At 38.5% G+C, this 20,266-nt stretch overlaps 2 protein-coding genes across 2 annotated transcripts; one reads left to right on the top strand and one right to left on the bottom strand.

The window, feature by feature from the left end:
- Positions 1-3,481: 3,481 nt before the first annotated feature.
- Positions 3,482-7,861, bottom strand: il10ra (interleukin 10 receptor, alpha). The gene is made up of 7 exons (XM_053321025.1): positions 7,621-7,861; positions 6,923-7,043; positions 6,503-6,675; positions 6,244-6,389; positions 5,764-5,932; positions 4,636-4,754; positions 3,482-4,420 (listed from the first exon to the last, which is right to left on the bottom strand). The coding sequence occupies exons 1-7, from the start codon at positions 7,682-7,684 to the stop codon at positions 3,506-3,508; spliced, it is 1,707 nt and encodes a 568-aa protein (XP_053177000.1). The 5' UTR covers positions 7,685-7,861; the 3' UTR covers positions 3,482-3,505.
- Positions 7,862-11,398: 3,537 nt separating this feature from the next.
- tmprss13a (transmembrane serine protease 13a) lies at positions 11,399-20,266 on the top strand. The gene is made up of 13 exons (XM_053320246.1): positions 11,399-11,416; positions 13,802-13,973; positions 14,095-14,199; positions 14,941-15,108; positions 15,789-15,915; positions 16,361-16,456; positions 16,656-16,699; positions 17,303-17,465; positions 17,650-17,828; positions 18,635-18,733; positions 19,730-19,872; positions 19,978-20,130; positions 20,252-20,266. Exons 1-13 carry the CDS (start codon positions 11,399-11,401, stop codon positions 20,264-20,266), a joined length of 1,482 nt encoding a protein of 493 aa, XP_053176221.1.

Raw genomic sequence — 20,266 nt, 5'->3', positions numbered from 1 at the left:
CGCCGTTTTCCATCAGCAGCGTTTTAAAATGACATCCAACTTTGTGGCAGTTGCTTTTTGTGACCACCGTAATGGAAAGCACACCTCGTCTGACACCCTCCTACACTGCACCCATCTTGATTTCAGCCTGTATGTCATCTGTCCCTGTTTGTCTATTGCTGCTATAATCATGGATGGAGCTTTTTAAAATTTTGTTGTATTGACCTCAATGCAATGACAATAAAGACAATGCAATGCAATTCAATTCAATTCAATTCAATTCAATTCAATTCAATTCAATTCAATTCAGTTCAATTCAATTCAATTCAATTCAATTCAAGTGATACTGATGTGTTAACCTGAATATCAAGGTTGAAAGTTCCATATTATCTTTGGGTTACTTGACTTTTATGTGTGATATCTTGCTTTCGGACCACTACCTCCTAACCAACTTTGTTTTTATATGTGTCTTAAAAACAATGCAAGCCATGCAAACCACTTAAAAAACGAAAATTCTCACTTAGAGGAAATGCATACTACTGTGCATGCAGAATAGGTATTTGTATGTAAGTTGAATGTAATTTAAAAAAATTGAATTAAAATGAAATGAAATAATATACATATACATAGAAATTGGACAGTTGTTTATCTGTTTTGTTATTCGTCATGAGAACAGGTTGTCTTGCTGTGGCTTTTCGTGGTGTACAGATGAATAAGCACACACAGATACACACCGCACAGAGAAACTAAGAGCACAAATTGTACAGCTGGTGAGAAAAAAGTTTTTTAGGCGGAGGCAAAATATGAACAGCTAAACCACAGAAACGAGGCAGATCAGTTTTCTTGTAAGCTGGGGGTGACTTCCCTCTAAGGTCACATATCTACTACCTTTTTGATACTTTCTATGATTGGTGAAACTTATCTCATAGGTTTTCCTTTAATGAAACCTTTCTTTGTATCTGATGTTTTTTCTGATATGAACTGCCTACAGGGTGAATAAAGTTCAAGTTCAAGTTTCATTCTTAGTCAAAAACAAGGGAGTTTTTTCACAACTGGAGCTGAAATAATTTCAGATGACTTCAGGCTGGTACCATATTTCAGAGGACAGAAAAAGAAATGGCAGATGATCATGGTGTTGTAATGTTTGCAATTCTTTTTGTAATTACATTTGAGATCAAAGTTTGACTTTTTATGCTGCTGAAATTTGAAAGTTTGACTCGGTTGACATGATAACACAAATTCAAGCTTGTCAGTCAAAAGCAAGAAACTTTACTGGATAAAACACTGTCTGTAAGTGTTGATTACCCACTCCAACCTTTTTTAATCCAGGAGAAATTACATTTGTCAACACATTGACTAGCCCTGTCTGACATAGATTTTCATATTAGAAATTTGATATGAATCCATTTTCAGTTTTTAACTGCAGCTGTGCTGATTTGCACACTTCTTAACATGTCATATGACTCAGCCTGCAAGAACACGTGCTGAGCTGCCAACAGTCACTGATCATTGGATATGTATGAATTATATCACTGTGCCACAGACTGAAATGAGGTACAGTGTAAAGCCCAGTGTTCCCTTGTAGACCAACATAGTCTCGATAAAGATAAAATATGTTTCGCTGTTGGCCTCATCCATAGCAGTACATCGCTTAGCTTCTGTTAGATTCCTGTTTACCTCTCTAAAACCAGACCCAAACCTACTGCAGTTAATCAGTTAAACACTGACTATGGATGACCAAAGTCTTATATCATATTCCTCTGTGCTGTAAACCTCCATTGTTGTCCAAAAACGATTAAAAACACAACAGTGAGCCATATCCTTGCATTGGGCAACATGTTCCTTCATCCTGAAAATGACTATCACGTTAGTTTGTTAGTTTATATTTACAGATCTTTGGCGAGCTTGTTGTGCTACATATCACAACCACTTGACTTTGTTTTGAATTTCTTTTGGACATTTACAACATAACATAAAGTCAAGAGGTTGTGACATGTAGCTCAACAAGCTAGCGAAGCTCTGTACATGGAGCCCGATTCCCACATATGAGCAGTGACGTCTTCCTGAGGCTCCTGACAAAATACGGTCACTATTATTATCTTTTCAGCTGTTTGTACACAAGCCAGTGAGGCGAAGGAACATGTCACTCAGTGAAAAGGTAAAAATAGCTTGCCTTATCCTTTAATTGGAGCTTTGTGGCCTATCAGCATCGTTTTATTTTTATCCCAGCAATGTATGAAGAGATGGGGATGCACAGAGAACATTTGGTACAAACATGTCAGTGACATCATAATTTACAGTTTTTTTTCTCAACTTTTATGATTACTAAATGTTGTAACTTCCCCCGTACTTTATGCTGCACATAGAGAACAGTGGGTCACATGATTTTTCTACCATTGCTATGGATCTGTTTGAACTCAATAAACAGCCCCATTTACCCAAATACAATGGGAAGACATTATTTCACTAAGACAAACGTAGAGTACCTGAAAAATCAGTCCTGGTCGCGTTTGTTTTCTCTGCTGTTATACAATGTGGGACTTTTTTTTAAACGGAGTGGAAGCCTAAAAGAGGAAGTAGAAGCTTTGAAACCACTGCCCTGGTTTTTGTACAGAATTTACATATGGGGATCCCATGTATAGCTAAGTGGTATATCTTGTTTCATTTCCATTAGGCATCACGTTGTTTCAGGGTTTGGCTTTTTCATTGAGTCATGGTTTCGGAAAACCACATCAGCTGTTTACCCATTGTCTTTTTTTTTAAATTTATTTTTACAAAAGTAAGACATTTACACACCAATTCAGTGAAACAAAATCTTTCAATCATTTGTAGAAGAGCAGTGTCACACATACAACAAATAAATAGCTTTTTTCATGACATGTAACAAATAATTTAAACAGGAATGTAACTCAACCTCACTGGCTGAGTCAGAAAGGAGTAAAGGAATCTGTGACAAAACATCCACACCATTTAAGATGAGTACAGAAACTGCTGATTAATTTTGCTTGACACAACTTGATGAGTGATAGTTTAAAAAAGCTATTTCACAGTGACTCTCAAGTAATTTATCTAATTGTGGCAGTGCCAGGCAAGAACACATTTCAGAAATTCATAGAGCTGGTTACCGGCATAAGGGATTCAGTTGTTGGTGAATGTGGGAGGTTGGGAGAACTCACAAAATGTCCAAAGCATTTAACTGTCAAACCGGTGCTCTGCATTGCTCCCCACACCAGTTTCACTTCCGGCATATACTGCATTTTAGTCAGCTATAAATACCCAATGAGATGGTTAGAATATGATCTTTGACATCACATCACAGACCATAATCTCCTGAGACATTAACCAACAGCCAACAGATGTGTGGCGTCACCTCTGTTTCCGTCGTATGTTCATTAACATATACTTATTTGGGCTTCTATTTTACATGATTCACATAGTGTCTAATAAAGGAAAGGGGAGTGTATTGCTCCAAAATAGCTCTCATATCAGCATGTTTTTAGAAGTAGCCTTGTTACATTTCAGTGTATCAATCAGTTGTCAGCTGTACATCACAGAGAGAGAGGGACACATTGTTCATATTTAAGTCCTGTCTTCCCTCCTCTAGGGCCATTGGTGAGAGAGCTGATAGCAAAGGGAAATTCTCCCCAAGATGCAAGAAAGTTGTTTCCAAGTCATTCATCATGAGTGTGTCCATTTGTGTTTTTCTGGGATAACTTGAAAATATGAGCTTTTCTTTGTAAGAGTCAGTAATGTTACATTTGTCGCTCAATAGTTCACTTTCTATATGCATAGTTCTGTATTGTTTGATCGTGTCTGTTTCATTGAGGCCTTGATTATGGCACCAAGTGCACTGACCAGCTCCTGAGCAGATACACGACTGAGGCCCAGCCCTATAGCCTGTGACCACTTCTGCCAAAACTGGATCAGGAATTGTTTGTTTAAGCACTTCCTCATCATCATAGACACAAATCTGCACAGCTGAATGGCTCTGGCTGTGATAATTATTACCAGAAACAAACTCTTTCAGAGGTTCGCTGTTCAGTGCATTCAGATTCATGGATGAAGAATGAAGCTGGCAGCCCAGGCCCAATCCACTATCCTCCCTCTTCCTGACTGTGTTGGTATCAGTACTCTCATCCTGCAGGGGATAATCCGTCTGACTGCTAGTGGAGCTATCTGGTCCTCCCATGCTCCCACAGCCACTGTCCTCTTGTCTCATTGGAGGACTTCCTCCACTCTTGGTAGCAGAGCTGGACTTCATGCTGACCCCACTGTCCATACTTGTCCGTCTGTTCTCCTCTCCAGTGTCCTCTGTTACAGCAAGTTTCATTGTTTGTTTTATTTCTGTTTTGTGACTGGACAGGAACCAGCCTTTGTCTGTGACAACTTCCATTGTGTCATCTCCAACAGTGAGCGGATGCCAGCCACTTACAGGGGATTTCTAGTGTGAGAGGAGAGAGGATGTACTTGTTACTTTCAGGAACAAGATTAGTTACAACCAAGGATAATATCAAGATCTCCTTCTGCTTTTCCTGTGCTTGACAAATACTGATTCTCTTTTTCTGTTCTCTTTGTCTTTCTCTGTTCTACATTGTTAATAGTACAAGGCAGCATGACTGTGTTTCCTTCTAATTTTCTGTAATTCAGTGTACTTACCAGAACAGCAGGTGTTTTCTCTGGACGCTTCAGGTAACACAGTAGGATGGCTGTTGTGATAACAATAAAAGCCAACACACCCGCAATGGACAAGGATGATACAGCAATCATGTACCACTCTGGAGGGAGCAAAAATACAAAGTGTAAGAGCAATTGCAGGTCTAGATGTTAACCTGTATCATATTGCAAAACAACCTTCCTCTCACAAACTTTAAATGAATACTTAAAGAAATAGTCATTTTGGAAAGTATGCTTTTTCTTGATAAGAGTTTGACGGGGAATATGAAGGTTTTTAGTATTCTGACAAATTAAACTTGAGATATAATGTGTCAATTAGTAAGCCAGTAAACTAGTTGAAGTACAGTAGGCTGAGTGTCAGCCTTGAACCAACCCAGGCTAGCAGTTTCCCCCTGTTTCCATTCTTTATGCTAAGCTAAGCTAACCAACTCATAGCTTTAATCTTCTATGTAGAGTAGTGTGGTATCAATCTTATTATGAATTTCTTGCTAAGAAATGAAATAAACATATAATCATAAATATTAAAGTCTGTGTAAAGTTGATTTACTTCTAAATATATTATACATGTTGGAAAATGGTTAGAGAAAACATGTGAAATGGCTGATAACTATGCAGTACTGAATTGTGGAGATAGAGCCTTTAAAACTGTTAATCACCCTCTCATTTTTCCTGATTTTCTGAGCCTGCAAAAAAGGGGGTACTCTGTGATGTAGTGGCATGCCCACGTGGCCTTGGTCCCTCCCCTACTATATAAGACCGAGAGGCCGCTCTCCTCAGTGGTTAACCTGCCTATTGGCCAGTTATTGTTACTACATCTAACACTACTACCAATACAGCCGCCGAGCTAGCCGCAGAAAGCTCTCAGATGTAGCATCTATGTTTCGGTTAGAGGTGGTAACTTTGATTGACAGGTGACACCTGGTAATTTTAAGCTTATTTGATTACTTTAATTTGTTATATTGTTCCCTTTATTTTCCTAGTTTTTTATTTTTATGTATTTCACATCTCATGTTTATTTTATGCTGGCACGTTGAATTATTGCTCATTTTATTCTGTTTATTGTGCTAATTGTTTATTGTTGTCACCTTTTCCTTAGTATAATTTGCTCACCTTGCTCTGGTAGCTGCAGACACCGTGTAGGGGACGCTTTGCTGACGGGGAGAGCTGCATTGGCCTCTACCATGATGCGGACACAGTACTCTCTTCCCCAATGGAGAGACCTGAAAGTCTTGATCGTCTGATCTTCTTCTGTGTTAACTTTCAAGTATGCTGTGGTTGTCTGTAATGTAAAAATCAAAATATCTCTCAGGTCAATGCAGACTACAGACCATATAACCTAAGATGAATCAGTTTCAAATGTCAATTCAGGCAGTTAGGTATGATATTAAATGTTGAAAATTCAGTAACATTTTGCTACAACTATAAATGGCATAGTCACATTAACAAAAAACATTAACACCTAAGATTTAACTATTGTTTTATTGGTTTTATCTATTTTAATAGACTTGTCAGTCAGTTTATGAGTGATATGGTAAGTCTCAATTTTTGTTTCTCACAGGTTTTGCTTTTAAACCTTATCCTTAGACTCACCTTACTGTGCTTTCCTCTTTCCTCAAGGGTGATATTGTAGGTAAGCCCCCAGGGAAATATCTTATGCAGAATGGGTTTTTCATGAATATATACTGCCAGAGTGCTGGACGTTGCCCACAAAGTGAAGGAGGGAGGCTGCAGTTTACCTACAGAGGAACAGAGAGAGGTAAGAAAACATGTAAATAATGGCCCTATTGTGTGCCTAAACGCCATAATAATTTAACCATGGTACACCAAACTGACAGACAACTGTGCTTACTTTCATTTAGGCTAAATTTCTTCTTTCTGGTCCAAGCAGACTCTTTATCTCCAGCTACCAGCTGAACTCTGAACTTGTAGGCAACTGTGTAGTCATGTATAAAGCTGCTAAGGTCACAGTAGGTCTCTTTGATCCCTGTGCAGCTGGCCACCATTGCCCATTCACCAACGTACCTGACGACAGAGAAACACACCGGTTACCAACTGGAAAAAGTGAAGTCACTGAATAATACATGATGAAATAAAACCTAGCATTTTAATAAAAGTCATCTATAATATTTAGCCATTCCTCTTTTTTAATTATCTAAATTAGTGAACAAAAATAACAAAGCAAAAAAGGAAAGCAAGCCTAATCTGAAAAACAGGGCACTGCAACTATGAAGTAAAAGTATTATTATTTGTATTGAGAAGTAAAACATACTTTGCCATTTCTACATTGTACACGGTGTTTGGAGGGGCATCTGCAGGACGGCTCCAAAGCGCTATCACCTCCCCATCCAAAATATCCACTGTCGGTTTACAAGGCTCAGGGACATCCCCTCCTGCCACAGAATAAAAGGAAGATTACTATGCAAATTTATTGTTCATTACTACAGAAATGCCTACAAATAAAGTTCAGTTGTGTATCATCTGTTTGAGAGAGGAGACATTCATACCATTTTGATATCAGATTTGTATGTGATATAAAAGACTTGGTCTAGAGAAATCAAGCAAATAAAGGTGTGATGAGGAGGAGAAAGGGAAGTTGGCTGCCAACTAGACGCAGTTATCTTTCAAATCATACATGGGATTTTCATAATGAGACTGTGGGCTTTTTGTAAGGGGAACAGAATATCATCAATTCCCACTCTAGCTGTAGAAAGGAACAAGACTTTCCAGATGGAAACCCTATTTAAAATCTGTATTTTATCATAAAGATCAACATTTTCCAGAATGTTTTTTATTTAACACACACAGTTTCACTTAAATGTATTATATTGAACAATTCCATAATGATAAAAATCAATTCTGGATAACAATGGTAAGAATATATTATGTTTTTAAATACAAAACAAGATTTAATCAGACACATAAAACATTCAGACTAAAGATATAGAGGAATAAAAAAATCTTAATTACCTGACACACAGTTTATAGAAATTATCATGAAGATAAGAACTGGTATCTTGGTGCTCATATCCATTTTTGGTGTTCAGAGAAATATTATTTACTCATAAATTGTCATAATCCACACGGTATCCGCCAATAAATTCTCTAATTCCAAGCTTCATCGAGAAAAATTATATCTAACTGTACAGAAGAACATTCAGCTGTTGACTGCTGTTCGTCTATGGAATGAAATCAGAAGAGACAGCTTCTTTTTCCCCCTGATGACATTATTTACTCGGTTCTCCCCCAAATACCTTCCTCTCTTGCTTTAGTCCCCTCCCACTCACATCTCACATGATGCACTTCCTCTCTCTCTCTCTCTCTCTCTCTCACTCACTCTCTCTCTCTCCTCTCTCTCTCTCACTCACTCTCTCTCTCTCCTCTCTCGCTCTCTCTCTCTCTCTCTCTCTCTCTCTCTCTCTCTTTCTCACCCTCTCTCGCTCTCTGTCTCCCTTCCCCTTTTTCTTTTTCCTCTTTCTTGACTTTCAAGAGGCTCATGACATACAATAAACTGCTATTGAGGGCTTTCAGAAAAAAAACTCTAAGGCTCAGAGATAAGAAAAGGGAAAGTTTAGTAATCCCTCTCTGGCTTTTTGTTTTATGAAACATTCTGGTGCTTTAAAATACAATTAGTATTCTTTAATTTCCCTAATAAAAGCATAAAGTTTGAACCGGTGGCAAACACATCTACAGTATGGTTAAACGTGCCTATGTTTAGCTTGCATCTATCTATCTTGACTCTATCAGTATCTTTTCCTGTGCTAGTCTTTAAAACCTCAGATGTGGTTAGTTGCACTGCAAACATTTTTTTGCAAATACCACTGGTAGAGACATCTGTGAGGGGGATAGGAGCCACTCAAAACCCACATTCATACGAGCTATAATTTGAATGTATGTATATTTTTTAATTGCAGTATAACCAAACAAGCTTGTAAAACATCACTTGTTTTGTTGATAAGGCACAAGTCATGATTGTAAATGCATTAACCAGGAATACATATTAGTGGGTTAAAGTGGCAACAAACAACTGTTTAAGACTGTTGTGACTAAATGACCTTTTAAAATGCTAATCAAGAAAGTAGAATATCTGACAGTATCTCGACAGATTTAACTCAACAGTTCCACTAATTGTAAAAGAAAATGTGATTTATAAAAGGTTATTGTAGGCGGATGAGTTCCTTTTTTCACATTAGCCAGAAATTGGCAAATTACTCAAAAGATTGTAATCTATTGGTCACCAATTATCAACTATTTCTGTAAAGATAATTATCTGGTCAATGAACTTTCACCTACGGACTATTTGTCAGTATTTCCATGGAACAATGTAGACGTAATGTACAAAAGAAAAAGCCTAAACCTACATATCTGGCTTTTCCTTTTGCCTCTAGATACTAGATAATCTGCTCAAACACTAATGGGATGTCTACTGTTTGACCAACCAAACTTTCTCGTTTGTCTCCTCTGTTTACATTACAAGAGTGCCATCCTTCTCTCAGGTTTTTCTCATGACATGGTTTAGTAACTAAATACAATGTTTATTTCCTTCACAGGACAGTTGTTTCATCAGGAAAGGCCAGAGAAAAGCATAAGCATGATCATTTATTCGAGGACAGAAGCTTTTGTATTTTTTTTTAAAATAAACAGATAGATTTATTTTTTTGAATGTGCTCCTCAATTCTGAGAAAGTGCTTTACCATTAATGGTAGCCAGATATAACATTATATTTCCCCCTTTTGTTTCTCACCTCATCTGGTGTTTTTGCTTTGTATGTGTCAGAGTTTTACTTCCTAGAAAATGCAAAAACTCTGAACCACTGTACATTACCGCTCCTTTTGGTTTCTGTCTCACAGATGGACAGAGAAGTACTGAGTCAATGAGAGCTGAGGAAGGTCCACTGTCACATGTCACATGTTATTGATCAGAAATGGGACATTTCACACGTCACTGGTACATGAGGATTATATATTATATCACCCTCTAGTGGTCTTACGCGGTGAACAACAGCTGTTGTGATTTAGATTGATACAAAGACTTAACATCAATGGTCCTCTATTTCAGAGCTGTTTTCAGGATACTTAATATTCAGGACATGATGCAATAAGCTCCTCTGTTTAAGATTCATATATTTTGGGGGGGGGAATTCCTCGGTTGAGTCAAAAAGGAAACAAAAAGAGAGAAAGGGGGATGACATACCAGAAAGGTTCTTAACCAATTTAAAATTGAGGACATGGTGGTTATGTGGTCTGTGTCTTAGACCACAAGACCAAAGTGATGCCCTATATGCACATGTGTCGGTGGTATGTTGGTGAAACACGAGACCAGATGTTTAGATTAAAGCTTTAACGTCCCCAAGAGGCAGTTTGGCTTACAGACAGTTGCTAGAAATAATAAATACAGAAATGAATAAAAGCAACAATCAATACAATAAATAAATAAATAAATAGCTTCACCACAGGGTAGCTCATTGTCATTCCTGACACCAATAATCTTGAATCAGGGGAAAACCGGGCACATCTACAGCTGGAAACAGTCCAAAACTCATTTTGTTTAAAAAGCCAATTGCTGAAGCAATAAAAGACCTCATATATCTGTTAGTGTCTCCTCTAAAAGAGTAAAACTGGTGCCCTGATGGTAGCAAATTAAACTTTCTGTGTAAAGGGTTTGAAGGGTTCCTTTAAGATGAAGTGGCATATAGCAAAGATCATTTCAATTTTCACCAGATTTATAGAGGCAGGGCTCCACCCCATCACATTTCACACACTTCACTTTAAGATGTCTTAGCAGTGACAGTCCAGTGAGTCATGGTGAAAGATGTAGGATGTTTGAAGTGTACAAAGGTAGACACTGCAAAGGACAGACTGTGAGGTAATTCCAGGCAGAGACAGATAGTTCACACATTATGTTAATGTTCAGAGAATAGCTCAGGGCTGAAAGAGAAACTAGAGAAATTAGAAAAGTGAATGTAAAAATGACCTCAAAGATGGCTCCAAAAGTTTCCAAAACTTCTGAGATCAGAAAGTTACCATTAGGTGCAGCAAAGACATTGTGCAGAAGCCAGAAATTGAAGAGAGGTTAATGAAAACACACATACAGTACTGGCCATATGAGTGAGAGAACCTTTAAAAAAATGAACCATTACCTTCATGTCTTGACATAATTTTTTCTTGACCAATTCCTTGATCAGCATATGTATACATAATGCAGTGCAAACATCGTGCATTAAGTCAAATAAGGGAGCTTTTAATTGTGTGTGAAAATCAATCAGTCTCAGCTTTTTTTTAAGGTCTTATCATTCTCTGTGGAGAGGAAGACATTTTTGGTTCAGGACCCTGACAGCTCAGCTTGTGTCATTTGAGCCGTAATGCAGCTTCATACTGTGAAACGAGCCTTGACTGTCTCAGGCCTCCACGAAACCGGTCTGGCAGGTGGAAAACTGGTGCACAGGGCGTGCCTGTCTCTGTGAGGAGAAGAATAAAGGATTGAGAGAATGATGGAGGCTGGAGGTGGGAGGTGTTAAGGAGGGAGGAGAAAGGCAGACCTACCTGAGAATAATCAAATGAAGGTCAGAAACAAACACACAGCAGAGTAGAAAGAAGAAGAAAAGAAAAGAGAGAGGAGAGTAGAGGTGTTTAATGTGGCACCACCATGTTATAACCACTGCTGAGTGACTGAGAAAACACCTGGATGTGAAAAAGTTCCATCCACCTGCTCTCACCTTCACTCTTTTCTCTGTGCGGCCCTGAGTACGATGGCAAAGTATGACCCGGTAAGTTCTGATTTATCCTTTTCCTACTCTCTCATAGGATAAAACTCCTTCTTGTTGCAACAGTGCGTCCTCTTCTTCCTCCTTCCTCTTTCCTTTAAAAAATACTCCAACTTTACCTTTACACTCCAACTCTGAGTGATGGGTGTTGTTGTGTTTGTCTGCTCAGTGTTTGCTCTGTTTGAGTTTCAGTGTGTTGTGTTATCTGTAAACCTGTGTGTCCAGAATGCAGAGTGAGAGGGGAGTTAGACTAGGTTTTGCCTATGCAAACTGTTGATACTAAGGATTTCTGTCATTACTTTCTGTATGTGAAAATGTGAAAACAATGAGTTTTTCAGGCAATACAATGGATTTTTAAAGTGTTTATTAAATTATTTATTTAACACTTACTCATTCAATTTATCTAAAAATTGTAAAACACTACTGTTGCCTCTGTCTACTCTGTACTTATGGCACTTATTGCAACATATACATGACAGCATAAAGCTACAAGGTACCACATATTGCACAGATTGTAAATCGACAAACTTGAATGAATTTGGGTACTATATAAAAACTTGACTTGAAAATAATTTGATATTCAAATATTTACAGTAAATGCCTCTGTATTATGTATACTAGTGTATACTAAAGTTAAAATGGGTTTTGTTTGCAAATAAGCTCAGATAATTACATGTTCTTTGGAAATGTAGTGGCCTAACTTGTGTCTACTTTGATTTATTTTCAGTCTGACAGTTTAGTCAAAACATAAAGCCTCTGTTTCCCATTTCATGTCACACATCCTTGTAACTTCATATCATTATAGTCATTGTTTGAGTGAAAGAAAATGACATGTCATGTGAACCCCTAATCTTTTAATTTTACAGTAGTTTTCCATGATAATGGCCAACAGGCAAACTATGCAATATGATCCATGTATATTCTGCTGGGAAATATGATAAACCTAGTCCTTCACCTATTTTGGCTCATCCATTTCACTTCACTTAAGTAGGGTTGCTATAGGCATATTTTGAAACTTGACCGGCATACAATACAACTGGTCTTATGAAACACTTTTGTGAGTGAGTCTCCCTGCGACCCTCTCTGCACCACCACCACAGATCAATTCCTTTCTTTTTTGGACAAAAGATTTTTTTCCCCTCCCCGGTTATGAAGGTGTGACCCCAGTGATGAATGAGGAAGGGTCACAACAGTTACAGAGAAGCCATAGTTACTGGCTGTTGGGAACTACATCTTAGCTTTCTCTGCTCAAGGCTGCGCTCATCAAGCCTAATTGCACTCTTTAAAAAAATATTAATCTGTCAGTTCACCCTAAACACCCTCAAAACTTTTACAATAGGCCTTCTGATTGTATTAACTGGCCCATAACAGAACTTGATCACAAAAAATCTCCTAGTCAGAGTTTAATGGTTCCAGTAACAATATTGGATCAACTTCCTTTAAATAAAGGAGTGACACCGCAACAGGTCAACAGGTTTAGTCACATAACATTCTGCATTCAGAAACATTCATGTCTCTGCTTTTTTCCCCCTAAGTTGCATCGCACATCTCAAAAATCTGTAGCAAAACTAACAGAGTAGCTGCATAAAATTAGCTTATAAAAATGTAGAAAATGTGTAAGCTTAGTTTTATTCAATTACTGACCTTCCTTATCAGTCTATTCTGTGACAACATCACAAGTTTACAAAAGCTAAACCTAAATACAGGAAGCAGGAAGTGAAAATGATTTAAACAGAAATATGCAGACAAATATAGATTTCCAGCAATCTTAGAGGATATTGTATTATTATGGCCTCCGGTATCTGTAAATTAATGAGTCATGCACATTAAGCTGCTGATAGAGCTTCAGCCAATGGGTTAAAGGCACTGTCACCCCAGTTTCAGTTACCCTCCTTCTACCTGTTACCTCTTGTTTGTTAGCGAATGTTAACATGTCTATATCCGCAAAAAAATGCAAATACTGATAACGTCCTTTATCTGAAATCCTTGCTACTGGGAGCTGTGTATTGAAAGAAGAGGAAATAAAATGAAAAGAAAAATGAGGAAATGAGCAGTATGAAACCTTTTAGACACAGTTGCCAGGATACATTCTGTCTTTGTGCATAAGGTTGTTACCACGGTGTGGCTTTAAACATAGACTTGATAATACTGTGAGAGTTACATGGAGGACAATGGGTTGCATGCTTTGTCTGGCAACCACAAAAACGCAAGATATTTGCCCCTCAATCTCGTGTTTGTCTTCTTATTTATTCTTATTAAATATAGGATGGCATGTTATTTCAAGGGTAACTGGTGAAACAGTAAAAGACAAAGAAGTATTACCATTAAAATGTCTGTGTGTTAGTAACCTCTTGCTTTCTCTTATTTATTTCCCCTCTATCCTCAAAGAACGAGCCCCCTCCTCCTTACTACTCTGTTGCTGTACACACACTGCCCCCTCTCAAGCCCTATGAGGAGGTGGTTTACGGTGTGGGTCCAGGCCTAACACCCCCCAACCAGCCACATTACATTCCCCAGTATCCGCCACCTGTGACAGTTCCTCAAGTCCCACGTTCAGCACGTGAGTATGGCTGCAGCATGATCTCATATTGTCCTGAAAATACAAAAGGTTCATTTAAGGTACAGGCAAAATAAAACGAGTCACTTCAAGAGTGTTTATAGTGTTTGTGTTCTCTGTACAGCCCCCAAGAGGAAGAGATGCTGTGAGAATAATGCCCAGTGTTACGGAGGATCAGGGGGAACCTTACTGGTGCTCGGTCTGCTGGCTCTGGCCATCTGGCTTGGAGGTACACAGATCATACAGATTACTGGACATTGTCATTAATATTCATTTTTTGCTCTAATTTATTCAAGACAATTGTAAGTGCATGCAAAGTATAGGTTAGTCACAGTGTTTCTTTTGCCTTTGTGCTTCTTATTAGCTACAGTCAATTTCCTTGCATTTGCATTTTGCTAGCATGTTGAAATTAGGCTTAAAAAAGGGGGTTATAAATGTAACAAATGGCTTTATTACTTTATTATTTTATGCATTGTTGAGCAGCATTAAGCCATTAAGAACTACATTTGACATGTTTTGAAAATTGCAATGAATCCTCTCCTAGCATTGGCTTCCACATTTGCCAAACAGCACTGTTTTATCTTTTTAACCTACCTTTAAGAACGTCATACATATAATTTTAAGAGTACTACATTGATCAATGTAATTAATGTACATAGTAGTAAACTTAATAGACATAAAAAACATGATAAATACATCACATTTAATATTCACGTTAAACGCTTGTATATTATTACAGCTCTTAGAAATATCTGTTTACAACTACATTAGCTATAGTATTCATTTATTCATATACTACTAAATTGGGGATATAAAGGGTAGTTTTAAGTCATGGATTATCATTAACTGAATTAAGAGGTGATGTATTCATGCAAGGAATAATCATAGTTTGATCATCATACTGTAGATAAGCATGGTTCGCTATATCATTCCTGGCACTCATTACTGCCCATTCTACCCCAAATGGCAGTGCATTATGGCACCAGGGTGGCAACAGCAGTGATCCTCTATGAGGATGATGACGATGGCCACAGAAGTGAAAATCCGCCTTTGCCAAAGTATGACACCTGCCCAAACAACACTGTCCAATGTGATGGGATAAGAGACTGCCAACTGGGCTCTGACGAAACAAACTGTGGTGAGTACACACACACACACACACACACAAACACACACACGCACACAGAGTCGTGTTTTCATCACTTCTGAGGACATTAGATTGAATTAAAACATTCTGGAGATTTATCCTAACTATAACCTTAACATAACCCTAAACCTACCTTAACTTCAAACCAAGTCTTCACCCCTAAAATAAATGACTAACATTAAGGGAGGTGAGTCCCCGATTGAAATATCACACACACACACACACACACACACATGCACACGCACACGCACACAGTTGTGTTTTTATCACTTCAGAGGACAGATGGTGTGGAAGGATGTTCAGACACTTGACAGCCAAATGGGTCTTAGACCCTCACAACAGAAAACGGACTGAGTTTACATACATTTGGTAATGGGGACAATATGTAGTGAAGGCTAACAAAAGAAATTCTACTGAAAAAATTAACAATAATTCAACAGTTTTATTCATAGACTAATTTTAAAACACAAAGTGCTTCCATTACAGCAAAGAGGAAGTTGTTTGAATTTGCTTACCAAATGGAGCTTGAATTTATTTTTAATGTTGATTTTTGGTTTACATTATTTGTTTATTGCAGCACACAAGAAGACAACCACGTTATATAAAAATGTTTTAGCAACCCCTTAAAAACATGCCAACTAAGCCCTCTCAACTCATTCTCTCTTCCCCAGTGAGGTTCAGTGTTGATGGCAGTCTGCAAGTCAGGACAGCTGAAGATGGACGATTTCTGCCAGTGTGCTACAAAGGCTGGGACCGGAGCTATGCCGACCAGACCTGTGCACAGCTAGGTTTCCGAAGGTAAAGAATCAGCAGCTCAACTTATTTCACTTTATTTACTCAGTTAACACGATATATAAATGTTGTTAGAGAAATAAAACCCTTTGGAACAGCACCCCAAAATGAAGACATTTACTCTCCATCATGATTCAGTGCTAACTCTGGCTTCATGAAGTAGTGATTTAGCGAGTCATTTTGCCAGAGCCAATTTCAACAACAGCTAGTGAACATGTGCGCTTCTGTCTCCAACCTGCAATTTACCCACTGAGATCCATCTAATTTCTCCTCACCTACTGATGTGTGTTAGAGGTGGAATTGATTCTCCACGGGTCTCTCTGGGGTGTCTCAGTGTGACAGAACCAGAATGAATTTCCAGACCCAGCCAGACATAGTTTCGACAAAATGGTCTCTGTATGTGCAAGTGTATCTCTTCTGCTTCCTGAGGGGCCTTTCTCTCTATCTCCAGATCCTACACCACCAAAGCCATTAAATCTCAGGAGTCCATAAGTCTAGCCTTGAACAGCAGACCATCTTCATCTATCCAGGGTGTGGTCAATGTCAGGTAAATATTTTAGTTCTTTATTCCCCCAGTTAATACAGAGCCCAGCCACACATAATCAGTGTGTATTAGAGTATATCTCATAACATGAAATACTCATTCTTTTTATGTGCTTAAAATACTACAAAAACAATGGTAAGGTGCACATTGATTTGTGTACTCATGTTGGTTGACATGTTTTTCTCGTTGTGCCATTACATAGTTCCTCATGTCCAGACCAGGAGACTGTCTCCCTGCAGTGTGTGGGTAAGGAGCCTCCATCTGTTCCTAAACTCATGTGCCATACACATACATAAGCTCTCTCTCTCTCTCCCTTCCCTCTCTCTGTGTCACAATCACAAACATCCATGACTGCACACCCACCACAACAACAAAACATTAGTATTAAAACCATATCACTAGATGCTGGTCATTGACATTTGCTGAAATCAGTGCTTATCTTCTTTGAATCTTGATTCTGGTTGAATTTTGTAAACCATGACATGCACCACAATATGCCAACATGCATAATTCAGTTAACTTAATGTTTTTGCCACATTTACCTTTAAGCTATGCTGACATGTAGCTGCACCTGTTGCATTTCATAACCCTGAGCATCCACCTGTTGGCTTTTTTTTTTTCAGTTATCATCATCACTATCTGCTAAACTGGGATTGGTGTTTTTTTGTGGGGTGTACATATACTCTTTAAGTATTCTACATCTATATGACAATTATTCTAAATACTATGGACTGAAATATGCAAAACCTCACATTTATAAAGAAAACATTGATTAACTCAGTTTTGTGTAAGCATTAACACGATATGATCATTTTACTGAGACCCTGTATCTCACAATGTCATTCTCAGACTGCGGTCGGCAGCAGTCTACGTCGCGGATCATAGGGGGCAGCATAGCTAAATTGGGGCAGTGGCCTTGGCAGTTGTCACTCCACTTCAGAGGATCACACGTCTGCGGAGGAGTGCTGATCTCTCCTGATTTTGTGCTCACCGCTGCCCACTGCTTCCCAAGGTGAATGTCTAACAAAGGAAATGTGTCTTGGCATCTTTTTTCACACTTTAGGATTCATGTTTCTTGTTCATTTGTGGCACAGTATTCATACACTGTCCTGAACTGATGTGCTTGACATAAGCTCCAGTACAAATTTAGTATGAGTCCATTGCCTTCCACTGAGAAGTCTATTTCTGTGTTGCAGAAGCAACACCTTAACTCTCTCGGCAGAGAATTGGAAAGTGTATGGTGGAGTGGTGTCTCTGGACAGGCTACCTCAGCCCTACTTGGTGAAGAAGATCATACTCAACCAGAACTACAACAGCAAGACTAATGACCAAGATGTGGCTCTGCTTAAACTTACATCTCCAGTTTCTTTTAATGGTATTTCACACCTTCACTTTGTTAAAATAATGTTGATATTTATCCACAGTATTTTCACAACAGAGGATGCAGTCAGAATTGGTCCTCGCATAGACTTGTAGCTTGCTGTCATGACGGATATATGACCTCCATGCTGTAGATTTTCAATATGATTAAATGAGATGTAGAGTCTGATGCGGCAAATGATGCAACAAAAGCTATACATGTGTAAGTTGCCAGTTGGGTGAATGAATGGCTTGAAAGACAGCCCTTCCAGGTTCAAGAGTCTGTGTCAAGAGGAACTGAACATTGAAAGATAACGGCTCTGTGGAAATGAATAAGGTTTTACATTGCTATTAACAGTAACTTTTATCATTGTTATTAATCTATTTTTATATTAATCTACATGACTCTAAAGCCATGCTATTATTTTTTAGCCCGTCAATCTAAGAAATGAATTTGGTCATCGCATAGGGACATGTAGGCTACATTCATTAGTAATTTTTTAATGAAATACAAACAAAAACTTAACATGGTGTCTATGGGTTAAATGAATATAAGCAGGACAGTGACTGTCATGGTAATGTTTATTCTTATTGAGGAGTATGGGCTTTTATGGGCTTTCTGGCAATCTGATTTATCCAGCCCTGTGTGTGTGTGTGCGTGTGTGTGTGTGCGTGTGTGCGTGTGTGCGTGTGTGTGTGCGTGTGTGTGCGTGTGTGTGCGTGTGTGTGCGTGTGTGTGTGTGTGTGCTTATGGCACCATCCCTTGAGAACATAATATGGTTGATTTGTTTTCAAGTCTATATTTCTTTGTGTGTTATCCAGCTAAAGTTCAGCCAGCTTGTCTGCCAGGTTTTGACCAGCGATTTTCCCAAGGCACAAAATGCTGGACCTCAGGCTTTGGCACCACTGAGGCTGGATCAGGTAAGCCTCAATAAGGAGCAATCCAGCACACTATGTATGTCACAACACATATAGAGAGAGGATAGATGATATCAGCAACAGGATGCCATTTACGAGGTCATAAGGCTGGATGACACCCCACAACAAGAATGTTGTCAAACCAGATAATCACTATTCAGAGTGGCGGTCAGCCAGGAGGCAACAGGGTGAGAGATGGCTGCCGCGCCTCTTTTTAAATTCAGACTTAGCTTTGTTATAATGTAAGTGGAAATTAACAGATCACTGAACTGATGGCACTAAACAAATGTTAAATAGACATTATAGTTACATAACAGTTCATCGTGACTACCAGGTGTAATTGTTGCGTTGCTAACTGAACCAATGAACAAAACATTTGTTTGCTACAAGCTGCTTAAAAGGAGTAAAGGAGGTAGTATGGAATATATTTGATGTATGTGACTGACCTGACCTGACACTTGAAATGCTGTTTAATAGTAATGGAAAATGGGAAGATGTTAAATTACATTTCATAAAAATAACATTAAAATACCTTAAATTATATTCAGCTAGTCAGACATTTCTCACTCATTCTAAACAACATGAATACTTTGCAACAAAATCAAACCTGTTGACCCTAGATTCAAACTAGCTACATGCTTGCTGCCAAGGCAACATGGATGATGTCAGATATTGACTGATATATGTCCTCTATATATTGAGGCTGACAGTGAATCAGGAAGATGCACGTAACTTAATAGTGATGGCTAGTTGACAGGTCTTGAACTGCAGAGAAAGTAAGAATGCACAACACCAAGATTAATCAGATAAGAGAGAAGAGATTAAAGAAGAGAGAAATGACAGTGGAGCATCCGTTGCCATAGCAGTGCATATATAAATCAATCAGCTAATCTAATTTTTAAGCTCTGTGTAAAGTTTATTTTTGCCACGGTAATATTTTATGACAATTTAGATCTTTGTTAGAAACATAAATAAGCCTATCATGTTTTTCCAATGCAGGCAGTGTGTCCAAGAATCTGATGGAGGTGGTCGTGGGCATTATTGACAGACAAGTGTGTAACAGCCCCCGCGTGTATGGAGGCCTCGTGACCAAGAACATGCTCTGTGCTGGGGACCTAAAAGGAGGAAAAGACTCCTGTCAGGTGAGCAGTCAATATGAAGGCAGTTGCATAGTAATCTAATTACATTTGTCACACACATGTCATGTTTTTAAATTAATTTAATTAAGTATAAATTTCGTTTTCCAGGGTGACAGTGGTGGACCTTTGGTGTGTCAGACAAACAGGCGTTGGTTCGTGACGGGGATCACCAGCTGGGGAACCGGCTGTGGTGAAAAAAACAAGCCAGGTGTTTACACCAAAGTCAGTAGCGTCCTGCCCTGGATCTATAGCAATATGCAGGTAAGAATGGATCAGTGGTAATAATCTGAATGACTAGTAGGAGGGCAATTATAACGTTAGGATGCGTTCAGATTTGGGAAACAGGTTTTTACCATTTTTACTCCTCCTGTGCCTCCTACAGCAAGAGAAGCCATGA

The sequence above is a fragment of the Scomber japonicus genome, chromosome 6 (genome assembly GCF_027409825.1).
Source record: "Scomber japonicus isolate fScoJap1 chromosome 6, fScoJap1.pri, whole genome shotgun sequence".
Classification (NCBI taxonomy): Eukaryota; Metazoa; Chordata; class Actinopteri; order Scombriformes; family Scombridae; genus Scomber; species Scomber japonicus.
This window is presented reverse-complemented; position numbering and strand designations above follow the sequence as displayed.

Excerpts from the sequence above, each read along its gene's own strand:
- il10ra (XM_053321025.1), bottom strand. The coding sequence starts at position 7,684 with ATGGATATGAGCACCAAGATACCAGTTCTTATCTTCATGATAATTTCT. Across the intron at positions 7,044-7,620 it reads TTCTATAAACTGTGTGTCAG|GAGGGGATGTCCCTGAGCCT; the intron begins GTAATTAAGATT and ends ATTCTGTGGCAG. Across the intron at positions 5,933-6,243 it reads AAAGAGGAAAGCACAGTAAG|ACAACCACAGCATACTTGAA; the intron begins GTGAGTCTAAGG and ends TTTACATTACAG.
- tmprss13a (XM_053320246.1), top strand. Across the intron at positions 15,916-16,360 it reads GCACAGCTAGGTTTCCGAAG|ATCCTACACCACCAAAGCCA; the intron begins GTAAAGAATCAG and ends CTCTATCTCCAG. Across the intron at positions 18,734-19,729 it reads CACCACTGAGGCTGGATCAG|GCAGTGTGTCCAAGAATCTG; the intron begins GTAAGCCTCAAT and ends TTTCCAATGCAG.